The sequence below is a fragment of the Ipomoea nil genome, unplaced genomic scaffold (genome assembly GCF_001879475.1).
Source record: "Ipomoea nil cultivar Tokyo-kokei standard unplaced genomic scaffold, Asagao_1.1 scaffold0642, whole genome shotgun sequence".
Lineage (NCBI taxonomy): Eukaryota > Viridiplantae > Streptophyta > Magnoliopsida > Solanales > Convolvulaceae > Ipomoea > Ipomoea nil.
Genome location: NW_017617070.1, coordinates 5,139,698 through 5,154,498, shown reverse-complemented (window position 1 = coordinate 5,154,498; position 14,801 = coordinate 5,139,698). Strand labels below are relative to the sequence as shown.

Below are 14,801 nucleotides of genomic sequence, written 5' to 3'. Positions count from 1 at the left end.
GCAGCAGTCCATGTCTTCTTTTACTATAAAATGTCTGGTGGTACCCCTAGAATGCATCCATGAAACTCAATAGCTTGTAACCAGCAACCTCAGATCATTTGGTTAACTCAAGAGAAAGGAAAAGCGTCTATCAAGCATGTATTGTTAAGTCATTAAAAGAGTTAATGTCATTTTTGGTCCTAAACTTATTGAGGCATTGACACTTTTCATCCTCCATAATAAAAATTGCCAATCTGTAGCCACGCTTATTGATCGTTGGACACTTTTAGTCCTCCGTCAATTTCTCTGTTTGTTCACCGTCAAAATGAAGGGCTTTTTTGTCATTTCCAATGGTCTTCTTCATCGTGGTCTGTCGTATGAAGACTATAGCTTCACCATCCTCATTCGCCTCTCTATTGTCACACATTTCTTCTCCCTCGTCACAGCCAGAGAACAGCCAACCGCGGGTGTGCAGTTGGATTACTCGCCCTCTTCGGCTCCAACCCTTCGCCCATCTCGATTCTGTCCCTGCCGAGCCTGCCCACCCTTCAAATTTGGCGACCTTGGATGCTAATTTTTCAAGAATGGTTGGTTGGAACAGCGCCGGCAGTAATGGAGGAGAGAGCACAGTTGGGTTCTTCTTGAACCACCCACACAAGTCAATCTCGTCGGCGGGGGCGGCGGTGTTCTCGCAAGGCGGAACTTCTAAGAGGGAACCCCTTCACTAATTCAATCTGGTGGGAGTATAAATTTTGGGGGTAAAATTGCGAAACAGAAGCAAAATGAAGAGCTCAAATCTCCAGACTACATCAATTAGCCATCAACATCCACAACTGAAACCACCACTGCGACCGTCATCTACTCCGATTTCTTGAGATTTGCCTGAGAAAGATTTACATATGGCTGCTACTGCTCGTGGACGAGAGAGAGAAAGAGAGAGCAAAGATTAGAGTTGTTGTTCCCCGCCGCAACCGCCACAGTTGCAACCAACTACCACTGCCGGAGAAGACCTCCACTTTCGCTACTACTACCGTCTCCACAGTCGCAACCGCTATAGCTGCCATCTTCGAACACCTTGGAACTCTGTTCCTCTTATCGACAACCACTGAGCCGTTCATTATCCCACTCTATTCTGACCACTCTATTTTGACCGTGTCGACAACCACTGAGCCCCCCCAGATCTACTCTCTCATTTTCACTGTCAAACCAAATTCTTCTCCTCGCTGTGAATATATCAATCATTGTAAGTACAGATCCAAACGCGTGGAGGTGAAAATCGGTAGCTGAGGAGGATAATCGGCAAGTGGAGGCTTTGAATCTGGAGCGAAGGTGGAAATCGGTGGGGGAGAAGAGAGAGGCAGTGAAACGCCGGCGACCTGTAAACGTTGACGATGAATTATAATTATTTGTTTTTTGCTCTTTTTTTTTTTTTTTTTTTTTTTTTTTTTAAAAAAAAAAAAAAGAAGAAATTTGTAATAATTTTTTTTCCCTTTACATTTGGAATAGTTTAGGTATTAATGTATTATGAGATTTCTCAAAAAAAAAAAATTATTATGAGATGGTTTCTACCTAGAGACGGCAAAGAGTGAAGAAGAAGACATAAAATGACATAAATGCCCTTCATTTTCACAATCAACAGACGGTACAAGTGACGGAGAACTAAAAGTGTCCAACAATCAATAACAGTGGTTACTAAATGACAATTTTTATTATGGAGGATGAAAAGTGTTAATGCCCCAATAAGTCTAGGACCAAAAATGGCATTAGCTCTCATTAAAATTAGGAAAAAGGGTCAAATAGACCCTCAAACTTTTGCTAAAGAGTCAATTAGACCCTTTAACTTTTTAAAGGTGCAATTACACCCATGAACAATGCATTTTGATGCAATGAAGCCCAAATACAGGTAAATGACCTGCTATCATAGGTCATTAAAGATCCGGCGTATTTCTGACGTGTTTTTCGGCAAAAAGTGACCGGCGACCGGTCGCCGGTCACGAACCTTCTCCGGCGATTGGTGGAGAAGGCAACCCAGATTTGGGTTGCCTTCTCTGGACGAGAACCACTATGGTGGCCTTCTCAACCGGAGAAGGCAACCCAGATCTAGGTTGCCTTCTCTGGATGAGAAGGCCACCACTGTGGTGGCCTTCTGAACCGGAGAAGGTTCGTAACCGGCGACCAACCGGTCGCTGGTCACTTTTTGTCGGAAAATACGTCAGACCGGTCACTTTTTGTCGGAAAATACGTCAGATCTTCAATGACCCATGATAGCAGGTCATTTACATGTACCGCATGAGCTTAGCTCAATGGTTTAGTGGACAGTATGTGGGAGAAGGTCATTTACCTGTATTTCGGTTTCATTGCATCAAAATGCATTGTTCATGGGTGTAATTGCACCTTTAAAAAGTTTGAGGGTCTAATTGACTCTTTAGCAAAAGTTTGAGGGCTTATTTGACCAATAATTTGTGGTTATTGTACCTCCTTGATATGTCTGTAGTTGGGATGAGGAAATTAGGAAGAAAATGAATTGTAATTCGGTGGGGAAAGAATAAGGTAGGAATAATGTACGAATTCAAATTACATTGTTTGGTAGGGATGAATAGAATTATTGGGAATGAGAAGGAAAAAAAAATGATATAAAGACTAAAATGTCATTGTATAATAATAATAATAATAATAATAATAATAATAATAATAATAATAATAATAATAATATCACCAAGGGTACTTTTGTAATTTTTTTTTATTTTTTATTTTCCCACAAGCATTAAATTGCAATTCCTTTCCACCAACTGTTGCAATTTGTATTGCATTGGAATAAAGTAAGAAATGAATTCCAACTACATCCAACCAAGAATGTTTGATAGGATAGAATTGCAATTCCATTCTTACCAAACTCCATGGAATTGCAATTCCATGGTTTGGTTGGAGGGAATTGCAATTCCACAGGGTTCCTCCTAGAAATTACAATGCCACGCTTTGTGGAATTGTAATTCAATGTAATTACTATTTTATTCTTCTTATGATTATTATTATATTATTATTATTATTATTGAGTTAATACCCAAAATCGTCCTCGACTAGAGTGGTTTTTCTCAATTTCGTCCTAAACGACTTTGGTGACCTAATATCGTCCCAGACTTTTGTGTTTCGCTCAATTTAGTCCCAGACTTTTGTGTTTTTGCTCAATTTAGTCCCTCATTTGTTATTCTGTCCATTTGGTGTTAAATAAATAGACAATTCAGTAATTTTAATATTGACATCTCTTTACTCATAGACATGTGAACTGCGAAATCCTTTTTTTTTTTTTTTTTACGAATTACTCCCAGAATTACTCCTAAAACTGCGAATATAAAATTTGATTTGCAGGTCCGGGAGTAATTCTGGGTGTAATTCGTACAAGAAAGAGGAATTTCGCACTTCACAAGTTGAAAGTAAAGATAGATCAATATTGACATTACTGAATTGTCCCTTTATTTAACACCAATTTGACGAAATAACAAATGGAGGACTAAATTGAGCGAAACACAAAAGTCTGGGACGATATTAGGTCAACAAAGTCGTTTAGGACGAAATTGAGAAAAACTACTATAGTCGAGGACGATTTTGGGTATTAACTCTATTATTATTATACAGAGACATTTTAGTCTTTATTCACTTCTTCTCTTATAATTCTCAATCATTTTATTCATTCATGCCAAACAATATAATTTAAATTTTCACTTTATTCTTTTTCTACGAAATTATAATTATTTTCTCTCTTAATTCCCTACTACCAACTAGACGCCCTGTTAGGATATGGTTCGGATTTCATTTTCTACAAGTTCTTGTATATCATTTTATAGGTGTAGCTTCTTTTGTTTAATGGGTTATATATAGTCTGGTCGATGTTCAGCCAATGACATGATATTTGAATCTATTCTTAGCATATCCGTCTTCCTTGGTTGGCTCAATACTCAATTTGTAGGTATACAAATCGGATTGATTAGCCAATTACATTTATCTTTTTTTTTTTTTTGAATGCTACCGACTTTATCACATAGTAGTATCTGTTCAAACATACTTTCTTAATTGGACACAATGTGCTTGGTTTTTTTTTTTTTTTTTTTTTTTTTTTTTTTTTTTTTTTTTTAAGTATAGAAGGATGAGTAATGAGCGAATACCATATTTCATAGGGACTATACACATTTAGAATAAATTCATAAAAATATGTTGAGGAAATTAAATAATTAAGAAATTAAAATAAAATAAAAGACGAATCAATAATCAAGACAAGCAAGAAGAATCTAAAACAAAATTAAGAAAAGCACCCAGTGAATAAGTTAAAGGGTAGTTGAATATATGAATAACTCTAAGAACTTATTGACCACAATAAATAAATGTCCAAAATAGTTTAATGTTTGAGACCACGAGACCTCTCTATTTATGATAATATTTTCCTCAAGAGTATTAACAATTAATCATTGCCAAGATCTTGTGGTCTGATGGCACCCGGGTTAGACTTTCATATGGGAGGTTGTGAGTTCGAGTCTCAATGAAAGTGTTATTAGCTACGCCTTCACTGAGACTTAAACTCACAACATTCCAAATGGAAATCCAACTCGGGTATCATTAGACCACATAGTCTTGGTTATTGAATAAATAACTTCTTAAACTTTATACGAAAAGTCAATTAAGTCTTTGAAATTTTTAAGTTGTAATTAAACTAATCAATATTTTATTTTCTTGCATTGAAACCTAAGAACCGGTTATTGACCTGCAATAGAGGTCACTAGAATTTCAGGAGACTCCAACAATGCTCTAACGACTAAAACGGACAGTACAGTTGTCGTTAAAGAAGGCAACAAGTGGTTGCCTTCTCCAACCACTGGAGATTGGAGAAGGTCGCCTTCTCAATCGAAGTCGCCACCTTCAAAGGCGATCGATAGTTTTAGTCATCCGAGTATCGTCGGAGTTTCGGTAGAACCCTAGTGACCTGCTATATATTACATGTCAAAATCAATTTTTGAGATTCTATGCAAAAAAGTAACATGTTGATGAACTTAACTGCAACTTTTAAAAGTTCCGAAGGCTTAATTAATTAATTGACTCTTCGTATAAAGTTTAATTAATTATTTTTTTCTTTCATATATATAAATGTAAGGCCGTAAGACAGACTTTTTTTTTTTTTCTTTCTTTTTTTTTTGTGGTGGTTGATGGGGTTTATTCCCGGCCCCCAAACAACCATATGACAGTCGGTCTAGGGTACTCAGTACTTGGCGAATACGATCCGACCCGGCCTGATCATCTCTCTTGAACTCCCGACCGGCCTAACCCCTTGAGCGGCGCCTCAGTTGGGCCGGTCTCCTAGTGAGCGATGTGCTACCCGATGGTTTGGGGTCGGGCCGACCTGAAGGTCTAACATTGGCATGACCATACCTATTCAGACACTAGTTTTTTTACGCGCATTGCGCGATTGAGATAATGCCCAATGTTTTTTTTTTCTTTTTAAATAAGTACTTTAAAGTATATCAATGCAAGATTATATTGGAATTATTCATGCATAGATAATTGAATGTTGAATTTGCGTATTTAAATAGGTAATTCTAAATTTACAAATACAAGATAATATAGTCAAGATTGATTATAATTGTCAATAAAATAATTGTATAGGTATAGTTGAAATCAATTACGAGACATAAGGGAGAGAAAATAAAAATTAGAGCAGAAAATATTAAATATATACTAATATTGAAGAGCTAACCGCTGATTGCCAAACAAGGACATTGCGAGGTAGTTTCCCATTTCAATTTGTTGTGTGATTTGAATATTTTTTTTGTCAATAAATCCCCCAGTAGTTAATATGATTGGCTTAATTATATTTATTTATTTATTTTTTATTTTTTTTAAAACAATTATTGTTATTATTATTATTATTATTATTATTATTATTATTATTATTATTATTATTATTATTATTATTATTATTATTATTATTATTATTATTATTATTATATGTATACCCTTAGGTCATTTTACATGTTAATCTAAACAGTTAATTTTTTCAAATATTTTTTTACCAACCGTTGATATAGTTCGCTGGTCAAATCCACTAACGCTAACCGCTAACTGCTGATTGTCAAACAAGGACATTGCGAGATAATTTTCACTTTAATTTGTTGTGTGATTTGAATACTCTCTTTGTCAACAAATCTATCAAATAGTTAATATGATTGGCTTTATTAATTATATTTTTTAAAATTGTTTCATGGTACTAACAAAATATTTGGTAAATAATTATATATCATTATTTTGTATTATAACTTTGATATTTAATTAAAAAAATAGTGCACAAAAAAGATAATAGACAATGTAGTGAATATAATCAATTGATGAATTTGAATTTAAAGAATTTTTACATTATTGGAGAAAGATAAAGATAATATAACTAATATGTTATAAATATTACTATTATTATGGCCATTATCACAAGACCTTTCATTTGCCTTATATTTATTCCATTATTTATGTTATAGAAAATGAAGGGTTATATGGATGTATATATATACATGTTCAAGGCATAATGAAAGAGAGAACTTGTGTTCTTGAGTTCTACATTCTTGTGTTATGTTTTTCTCTCTACTCTTCCATTCCATATTGCAATATTCTTCATACATACAATCGATGCGTTACCATACAACTATCACGCGAGAATTAACAAGTTGATAGGCCGAATTACAACAAAAATTATTTCTCTTAATTAATTAATTGATAATGAATAATTTTTTTTAATAAAGACATTGTAGGGACAATGTAGCAAATATAATCAATTGATATATGTTTTGTAGATTACGTCAATTGTCAAATGTGATTTTATTGAGCTCGCTCATGTCGATAACAATTATTTCATTTGGGTTTTGGATATTGAAATATATTTGCCTTCTAAGAAATCGAGCCAAAATTTTGTTGCTAAGTCACAGAGAACCGATGCCCAGAAGGCACAAGCTCTCATTTTCATACGTCACTACTTGAACTACGATCTTAAAAATGAGTATTTGATTGAAAAAGTCCCTATTGCGTTATGTAAGTCCCTGAAGGACCATTTTGACTAGTAGTCATCTATTGTCCTTCCTCGGACACAATTTGACTAGATTAATCTTAAGTTTTAAGATTATAAGTCAGTAACTGACTATAATTCAGCTCTGCACAAAATAGTCTCAGAAGTGAAACTCTAAACAAGAAGTTTTAGAGAAATATTTAATTGAAAAGACATTGTCAACTTTTCGTGTGAGTAATTTGTACTCCAGCAGTAGTACAAGACAACAAATTATGAGAAGCATCCTAAGGTGATTTTAGCACTTCTTGTGGCTAAGAAACATAACTAGTTGTTGATGAAGAATCAAAGTGCATGTTTGGTTGATTTTGCACAGGTGCCTGAAGCACATAATGTTACCTAGTTGAGTAACTTCATAAGGGGTTGTGGTCGAGATTATAACCAGTGTGGTATGAGTTTCGAGCTCAGAATAAGAAATAAAGTGATCAAGATATTCAAGGATGACCAAACTTATCGAGGCAAAATCTTAGCCAGAAGCAGATTTGCTAACAATATGGGTCTGAAGGGCATTGATCCCTACGTGCCGCACACCAAAGCATTTGGTCATCAGAGAATGAACATCATCTTGATGATTCTAGCTAATTTGCCTGAAGCAAATATTGCGATAAATTGTGATAATGAAATGATAAGGTATTGATGAAGAAATGATTAGTGTCATGATAATGTTTAAGTAATTCATGAAAATATATTCATGGACAAAAAGGTTAGCTCATGCCTGAGGCATGACGTATCCGAGAAGTAAACTCATGCTTGAAGCATCCGAGAAGTTAGTTTATGCCTGAAGCATTCGAAAAGATAATTCATGGCCGCAATAACTTATTGCGTAACCAAGGAGTATATACACTCCAAATGTGTTTTTGAGTGCAAAGTTATTTTTGGAGGCAAATTATTATGAGTGCAAAGTGACCTTACTTTGCTAATTTTTCTTGCTAATTTTACTACTCGAATTGACTATTCAAAAAGTTTACATCTCTAAGCTTACATCTCTAAGCTTACCTCTGTAATCTTGCTTCTCGATTTACTTCTTGAAATTTTACTTTCTGGAACTTTATTTTCCAGAGGAAGTTTACTTCTCAGATTTAATTCTCTTAGTTTGCATGCTTATTTATATATGGAAATTTTTCTCATGCATGCAACATAACTCTCGTATGCAATTGACTGGCTGCTAATTCAAAATTGAATTATTATTTGTTCCATAAATCTTATATCAATCCCGGAAGGATTGCTACTATCAACAAATTATGATAATCATCTTTTGACTAAATTTAAGATGTCAACATGACAAATCCCTCTCCGACTATGGCTTAGTGCAATTCTGTGTTGTTTAAGGAGTGGTATACTCTTTTATAAGAATGATCTTTGACTTATGCCATACATGATATGATTGATTTAGATGTTATTGGTTTGGAAGATAGAATGGATCATATCATATCAATTTGCCTGAAGCAAACGAAGGACTAAATTATTTCATATTAGTTTGCCCGAAGCAAATGAGGGAATGAAATATATCATGTGAATTTGCACGAAGCAATTCCCAAACCAGTGAGTGAACTAATGTAAAGTTGAGGATAAGGATTTTTGGGAGATCTTGAAGATATATTTTATTTGACAGCTTCACAGCTTCCCTATGATTGTTGTGTACCCTTGTAATATCAATTGATATGTATGCTTTCATATCTGATTATATATTTTTTTCTTGTTGGGGACATCAGTTTTATATGCTATTGTGGTTATCACAATCTGACCTACTGCATATCATAATTATTTCCCCTAGAACCTAGTACGTGGTATAAAACCAAACATTTCCCATCTACGTTTTATTCACAGTGTGCAGTCTTTTTCCTATATCACCACCATAGCGTACCTTTGTGGGCATGTATATGTTGATTATAAACCTCCGTCTGTTATTTAAATTCTTAGAGCCCATGATAAGGGATCAATATATAATTAGGTACGCCGACTGCACACTTTTTGAAGATCATTTCACGGCATTAGGGGGAGATAAGATCTCAAATTTTATAGAATGCCGAGAAATTCTATGAATGATTGATCTTCAATATTTAAATCCACGTACTAGGTATACTGAACTAGAAGTTCAGAAGAAGTAAACTGAACTAGAAGTTCAGTAGATAATTAATCTGCCAATATATATACTCATGAGTGACTAGGTCCTATATATTTTCCCCAACTTGGACCATATATATCTACCAATGCTCCTTGACGCCAGAAGCGTGGAGACATGTTGGTATAATCCGCGGAAAGCTAAATCTAGTAGAAAATGGTGTCACTCTTGAAATCGCTTAAAGAAGTATGTCGTGAAGACATTCGTCCTGAAGGCGAAAACCCCAGTAAAATTTTAGGTGCACCCAAAATTATAATACTGGGGATGCGGAACGACCAGATAAAAATATCTTTGGGAAATGTCTAGTGTCTGGTTGAATTAGAAATTGCCATTATTTTATATATATGGGAGAAATTTATGAAAAATGTTATAGTTGTCGACAACAAAATTGCCTTTACAAATTGTTCTCGTTATATGAGAATCTGGATCCAGAGCTAGGTACCAGTTGTGCCTTGGTATTTTTTATGTATAACGGAGCAATTAAGGCATGTACAGCTCAGCTTGCTAAAACTGTATTCTCTTTATAACACGTACACCATTTAATGTTAACCCTGTAGGTTACAAATGGGTGTTTGTACGAAAGAGAAATACAAACAATATGGTGGTATGATATAAAGCGAGACTGGTAGCTTAAGGGTTTACGCAGAGACCCTGAATTGATTTTGATCAAATATCCTCTCCCACAACATATGGCATTACGTTCTGCAAATTAACATTATTGGCAGTGAATTATGAATTTAGATATGCAGTTGATGAACGTCATGACCGTAATTTACTGGTCATTAGACGCTAATATTTATTTGTAAATCCCCGATGGATTCAACACTTTTGGAATGTGGAAAGTGAAAATCTCAACGTGTATCATTAAACTACTAAAGTCTTTGTATGACTTGAATATTATTGACTGAGTGTTTTCCTCCCAAAGAAGGAATGTATAAATAATATGTACCATTATGTGTTCGTTAAAGAATTGCTAATGGAGTTATTTATTTATCATCTCAGTCGATATTGACGGTTTAAATATCATTGAAACACATAGAGAGCTTGGTGATATTAGCTCATGCCGAAAGATGGAGTTTTAAAATAAAAGACTTGGAAATCCAAGTATTGTCTCGACCTGAAGATCGAGCTTCTCCTTGAAGAAGTTTTATACACCAGTTAGCCTACTTAAAAAATATCTTGAAGATGTTTTATATAGACAAGTATTATTTACTTATCACACAAACGGTTGTCCAATAATCTCTTGAAGTAGATAAATGACCATTTAGACTCAAAGGTTATAATGAGGATATTTAGGGACCGGAAGTCCATTACTTCATTGCTATTGGAGCACTATTATTGAACTAGAAGTTCCATAATCGCATCAGGCCTGATATTGAATTTGCGATGAAATTGCTAGCAAGATTTAGTGCTTCTCCCTACAATGAAAATTGGAATGGTATTTAACATATCCTCCAACACCTTCGAGGTACAAAGATTTTGACGTTTATGTGAGAAACCAATATGTGGTTTTGATGGGCAACTTGGGCATTAGCTCTTTTATTTTATCCCTATGATGCCAAGTTCAGAACTGGTTATGTTATATTTTTACCCCCAATGTCCCATATGAGGACAAATAAGATTGTGTTGCACAAGCAAGTAATAGTTTTGTTAAGGGGAACCTTACAAAACATGTTGCACCTAAATCCTTCTACACACATGAACTCTAGAAGAGTTGTAAAATTCTTATTGAGAATGTTTTTTCCACTAAACAATCTTGCAGATATGTTCACTAAGTCTCTGCCTACATCCATTTTTGAGTAATATGTTCATAAAATTGGGATGCGTGGGCTTAGAAGATTGTTATCTTCAGGGGGAGCAACAACGCCTAGCTGTGCTAGAATGGACAATCTAGAGGACTTTTGATATCCTGAATATTATGCTACGAAAGCATATGGTTGTGCTCTTTTTCCCTTAGCTAAGTTTTTCCCACAGGGTTTTCTTAAGCTAAGGTTTTTAATGAGGCAACCGATGTTGGTGCACTTGAGTGGATAGTCCTGAAGACTCTTGAAATCTTGAAGATTATGCCCAGAAGGCTTATGTTTGTACTCTTTTCCTTGGCTAAGTTTTTTCCCATTGGGTTTTCTTAGGCTAAGGTTTTTAATGAGGCAACCGATGCAACACATGGATCAACATACTTCGTGTACTCTTTTCCTCGTCTAGGTTTTTCCCACTGGGTTTTTCTAGCGAGGTTTTTAACGAGGCATGAGTATAGTTTGATAATGGCCAAGGGGGAGTGTTATAAATATTATTATTATTATGGCCATTATCACAAGACCTTTCATTTGCCTTATATTTATTCCATTATTTATGTTATAGAAAATGAAGGGTTATATGGATGTATATATATACATGTTCAAGGCATAATGAAAGAGAGAACTTGTGTTTTTGAATTCTACATTCTTGTGTTATGTTTTTCTCTCTACTCTTCCATTCCATATTGCAATATTCTTCATACATACAATCGATGCGTTACCATACAACTATCATGCGAGAACTAACAAGTTGATAGGCCGAATTACAACAAAAATTATTTCTCTTAATTAATTAATTGATAATGAATAATTTTTTTTTAATAAAGACATTGTAGGGACAATGTAGCAAATATAATCAATTGATGAATTTGAATGTAAAGAATTTTTATATTAGAGAAAAATAAAGACAATATAACTAATGAAATTTTTCTCTTATTTAATTTATTGATAATGAATATTTTTTTTTTTGAATAAAGACATTGTAGACACAATTCTAAATTAACGAAAATGCATATGTATTATTTTTTTTTGTAGCTACTAAATTATTATTTTAATTCAATAAGAGTAAAATAGAGTACTAATTATGCCAACTTTGATTGTGATGGGGTTCGAACTTAAGACTTTTCATATTGAAATCAATAAGTTAACGGGAAATTAACGGAAAAGATAATATTTAACGGAAAATTATATTCATTAAGGATAAATTAGAAAATCTTAAGGAAAAATTAAAATCTGATCAATCTGAGCCATTCATTTGATTAAAAAATTTGACCGCCATTTTTTTTTACCCATTATAGGCCTAACTCTCTTAGACTCTTATTAGTATAATAGAAGTATAGTAGATATCGCGACACTTGCCTGCGATCCCTTTGGCCCCCGGCCTAAACCCGTGTATGCGTTCACGTGCCTTACATGCCGAGGGCTCGAAACCTACCTCCTCTCCTCCGCTATAAATACCGCATTTATTACAGAGATGGAGACTTTTTCAACAACTTCAAAACTAGTACTAATAGATCGGAGATCGATCACCGACCTATGGTTAAGCATCCCGAGCTCACGAACTTAAACCAACAAGCAGACCGGGTGAGATTCGACCCGAATCAGATCCCTAGTATTGCACCCGTAGTCACAACCGATGGTATATACTACATCAATGGTAGAGCAAATATTCAAAGATGATTTGATTCATAAAAATTGAAAGCGAAATTAAAGGGAAAGGGAAAGGTAAAAGGGAGACATATTATTGGATGAGGGGAACTAAAGAGCTAGCTAGCTAGCTACGATGGTTAAGTGGCCGGATTGAAGGCCGGCATTGGTTGTTTATTTAATTTTCTTCCGAGCCACAATGACGGAGTTAACAACCTCATCTACTGGATGATGCACCGTGAGAATCTGGAACCCTGGAAGATGGGAATGATCCACCACAGGGTACAGGAAAGCGCGGGCGCCATGGGCACTTCTCAGCACCAGTAGCGCTCCGGGAGCCATATACGTAGCTAGATGATGAACGATGGAGGCCTTTTCCTCCTTTTCATCGTCCATGCCGACCAGCGCGGCCAGGAACACAACCTCGTAATCCTTGAGATCAGACGTAACATCCATGATATCCGAGGTGTGGAAGAACATCCTGGGAGAGAGACCAGGATGGGAGCCCACCAAGCGCGAGGCCAAGGCGTTGGCAATGGGGTCAATGTCGTAGTTGTGGAAGTGGGAGTGGGTGAAGTGATCCATGGCGAGGATGATGGAGGTTAGGGGCATGGGGCCGGAGCCGACGAAGGCGAAACGGGTTGGGCATTTGGTGAGGTGTTGAGTGAGGATGGTGAACTCTAAGTGGCAGAGCTTGATGTAGTTGTCGAAGTAGGGGAAAAGGTGAAGGTTTTGGAGTGGGTTTTCAAGGCAGGCAAGATGGGCGGAGTAATGGGTCTCGAGAAGGGCCTCGGCTTCTCCACATAGCTTAATTAGATGGGATCTCATCTCTTGGGTATCAGAGCACAGTTTGGACACATCAATGGCTGCCTCATCTGCTGCTAGGCATGAAGTCACTAGCTTTGTGAACAACATGTTCACATCCTTGGAGGGTTTCAGGCTCTCCAATCTTGAGATTTGCTGGTATAGTTCCAACACTACTTCAACTACTTGCTGGTTGTTCATGTTAATTGAGGGAAAATAATTGGGATATATCGGAATGGCCGGAAACACAAAAAATGGTTGATATATATGATGCTACTATACGTTTTGTCACCCCATGTCTCTATTTATCATATCGCGTTTGGGAGTGAGGGAGGGACCCAATATAGTGAGTGTGTATATATTATATTATTTATCTTTTGTTGACAATAAAATAATTTCAAATATCCATATATTGTGCCTTATGGCACCAACCTTTTTCCATCAACTTTTAAATTTGTGTATTATATAGATATTAGTTGAGCGTATCACGGATTCTTAAGAATCGTTGAAATTGGAAATGCCAAGTTCATTGATAATGATAACATAAGTGGGAATGTTGAGCCATGAAAAGTGGAACTTAAGAAGTTACGGTGCATTCTGTGCGTCAAATTATTCTGCAACGGTTAAACAATTTAATGACCTACCTGAACAATAAATTAATGATCAACCACTCCATGATGCAGTTAACAGTGAACCCACAAATGATATTTCTATAGACGTAGCATTAAGAAGATCTCAAAGACAAATGAGATATGCTATATCTGATGATTATATGGTTTATCTTCAAGAATTAGATTTCAATATTGCAATCGATGAAGATCTAGTTTCATTTTCACATGCTATAAATAGTCCTAATTCCTCTAAATGGGTTGAAGCCATGAAAGATGAGTTAAAATCAATGGAACATAATGAAGTATGGGATCTTGTTGGATTTCCTGAATTGAGTTGTAAGCGAGTTGGGTGTAAATGGGTTTTAAAGACTAAACACGACTCAAATAGAAATATCGAACGATACAAAGCCAGACTTGTTGCCAAAGGTTTTACTCAAAAAGATGGTATTGATTTCAATGAAACATTTTCACCTGTTTCAAAGAAGGATTCATTTAGAATAATTATGGCACTAGTAGCTCATTATGACTTAGAGCTACATCAAATGGATGTGAAAACGGCCTTTCTAAATGGACATTTAGAGGAAGAAATTTACATGAACCAACCAAGGGTTTTTCAGTTGAAGGAAATGAACACATGGTGTGTAAACTTAACAAATCAATATACAGACTTAGACAAGCTTCCCGACAATGGTATCTTAAGTTTAATGATACTGTAACGTCCTTTGGATTTACAGAAAACACTGTTGATCAATGTA

At 35.5% G+C, this 14,801-nt stretch overlaps 1 protein-coding gene across 1 annotated transcript; it reads right to left on the bottom strand.

The window, feature by feature from the left end:
- Positions 1 to 12,599: 12,599 nt before the first annotated feature.
- LOC109174557 (nicotianamine synthase-like) lies at positions 12,600 to 13,692 on the bottom strand. Its single transcript, XM_019323776.1, has one exon. It carries the CDS (start codon positions 13,634 to 13,636, stop codon positions 12,806 to 12,808), a length of 831 nt encoding a protein of 276 aa, XP_019179321.1. The 5' UTR covers positions 13,637 to 13,692; the 3' UTR covers positions 12,600 to 12,805.
- Between the last annotated feature and the right edge of the window lie 1,109 nt (positions 13,693 to 14,801).

Excerpts from the sequence above, each read along its gene's own strand:
- LOC109174557 (XM_019323776.1), bottom strand. The coding sequence starts at position 13,636 with ATGAACAACCAGCAAGTAGTTGAAGTAGTGTTGGAACTATACCAGCAA.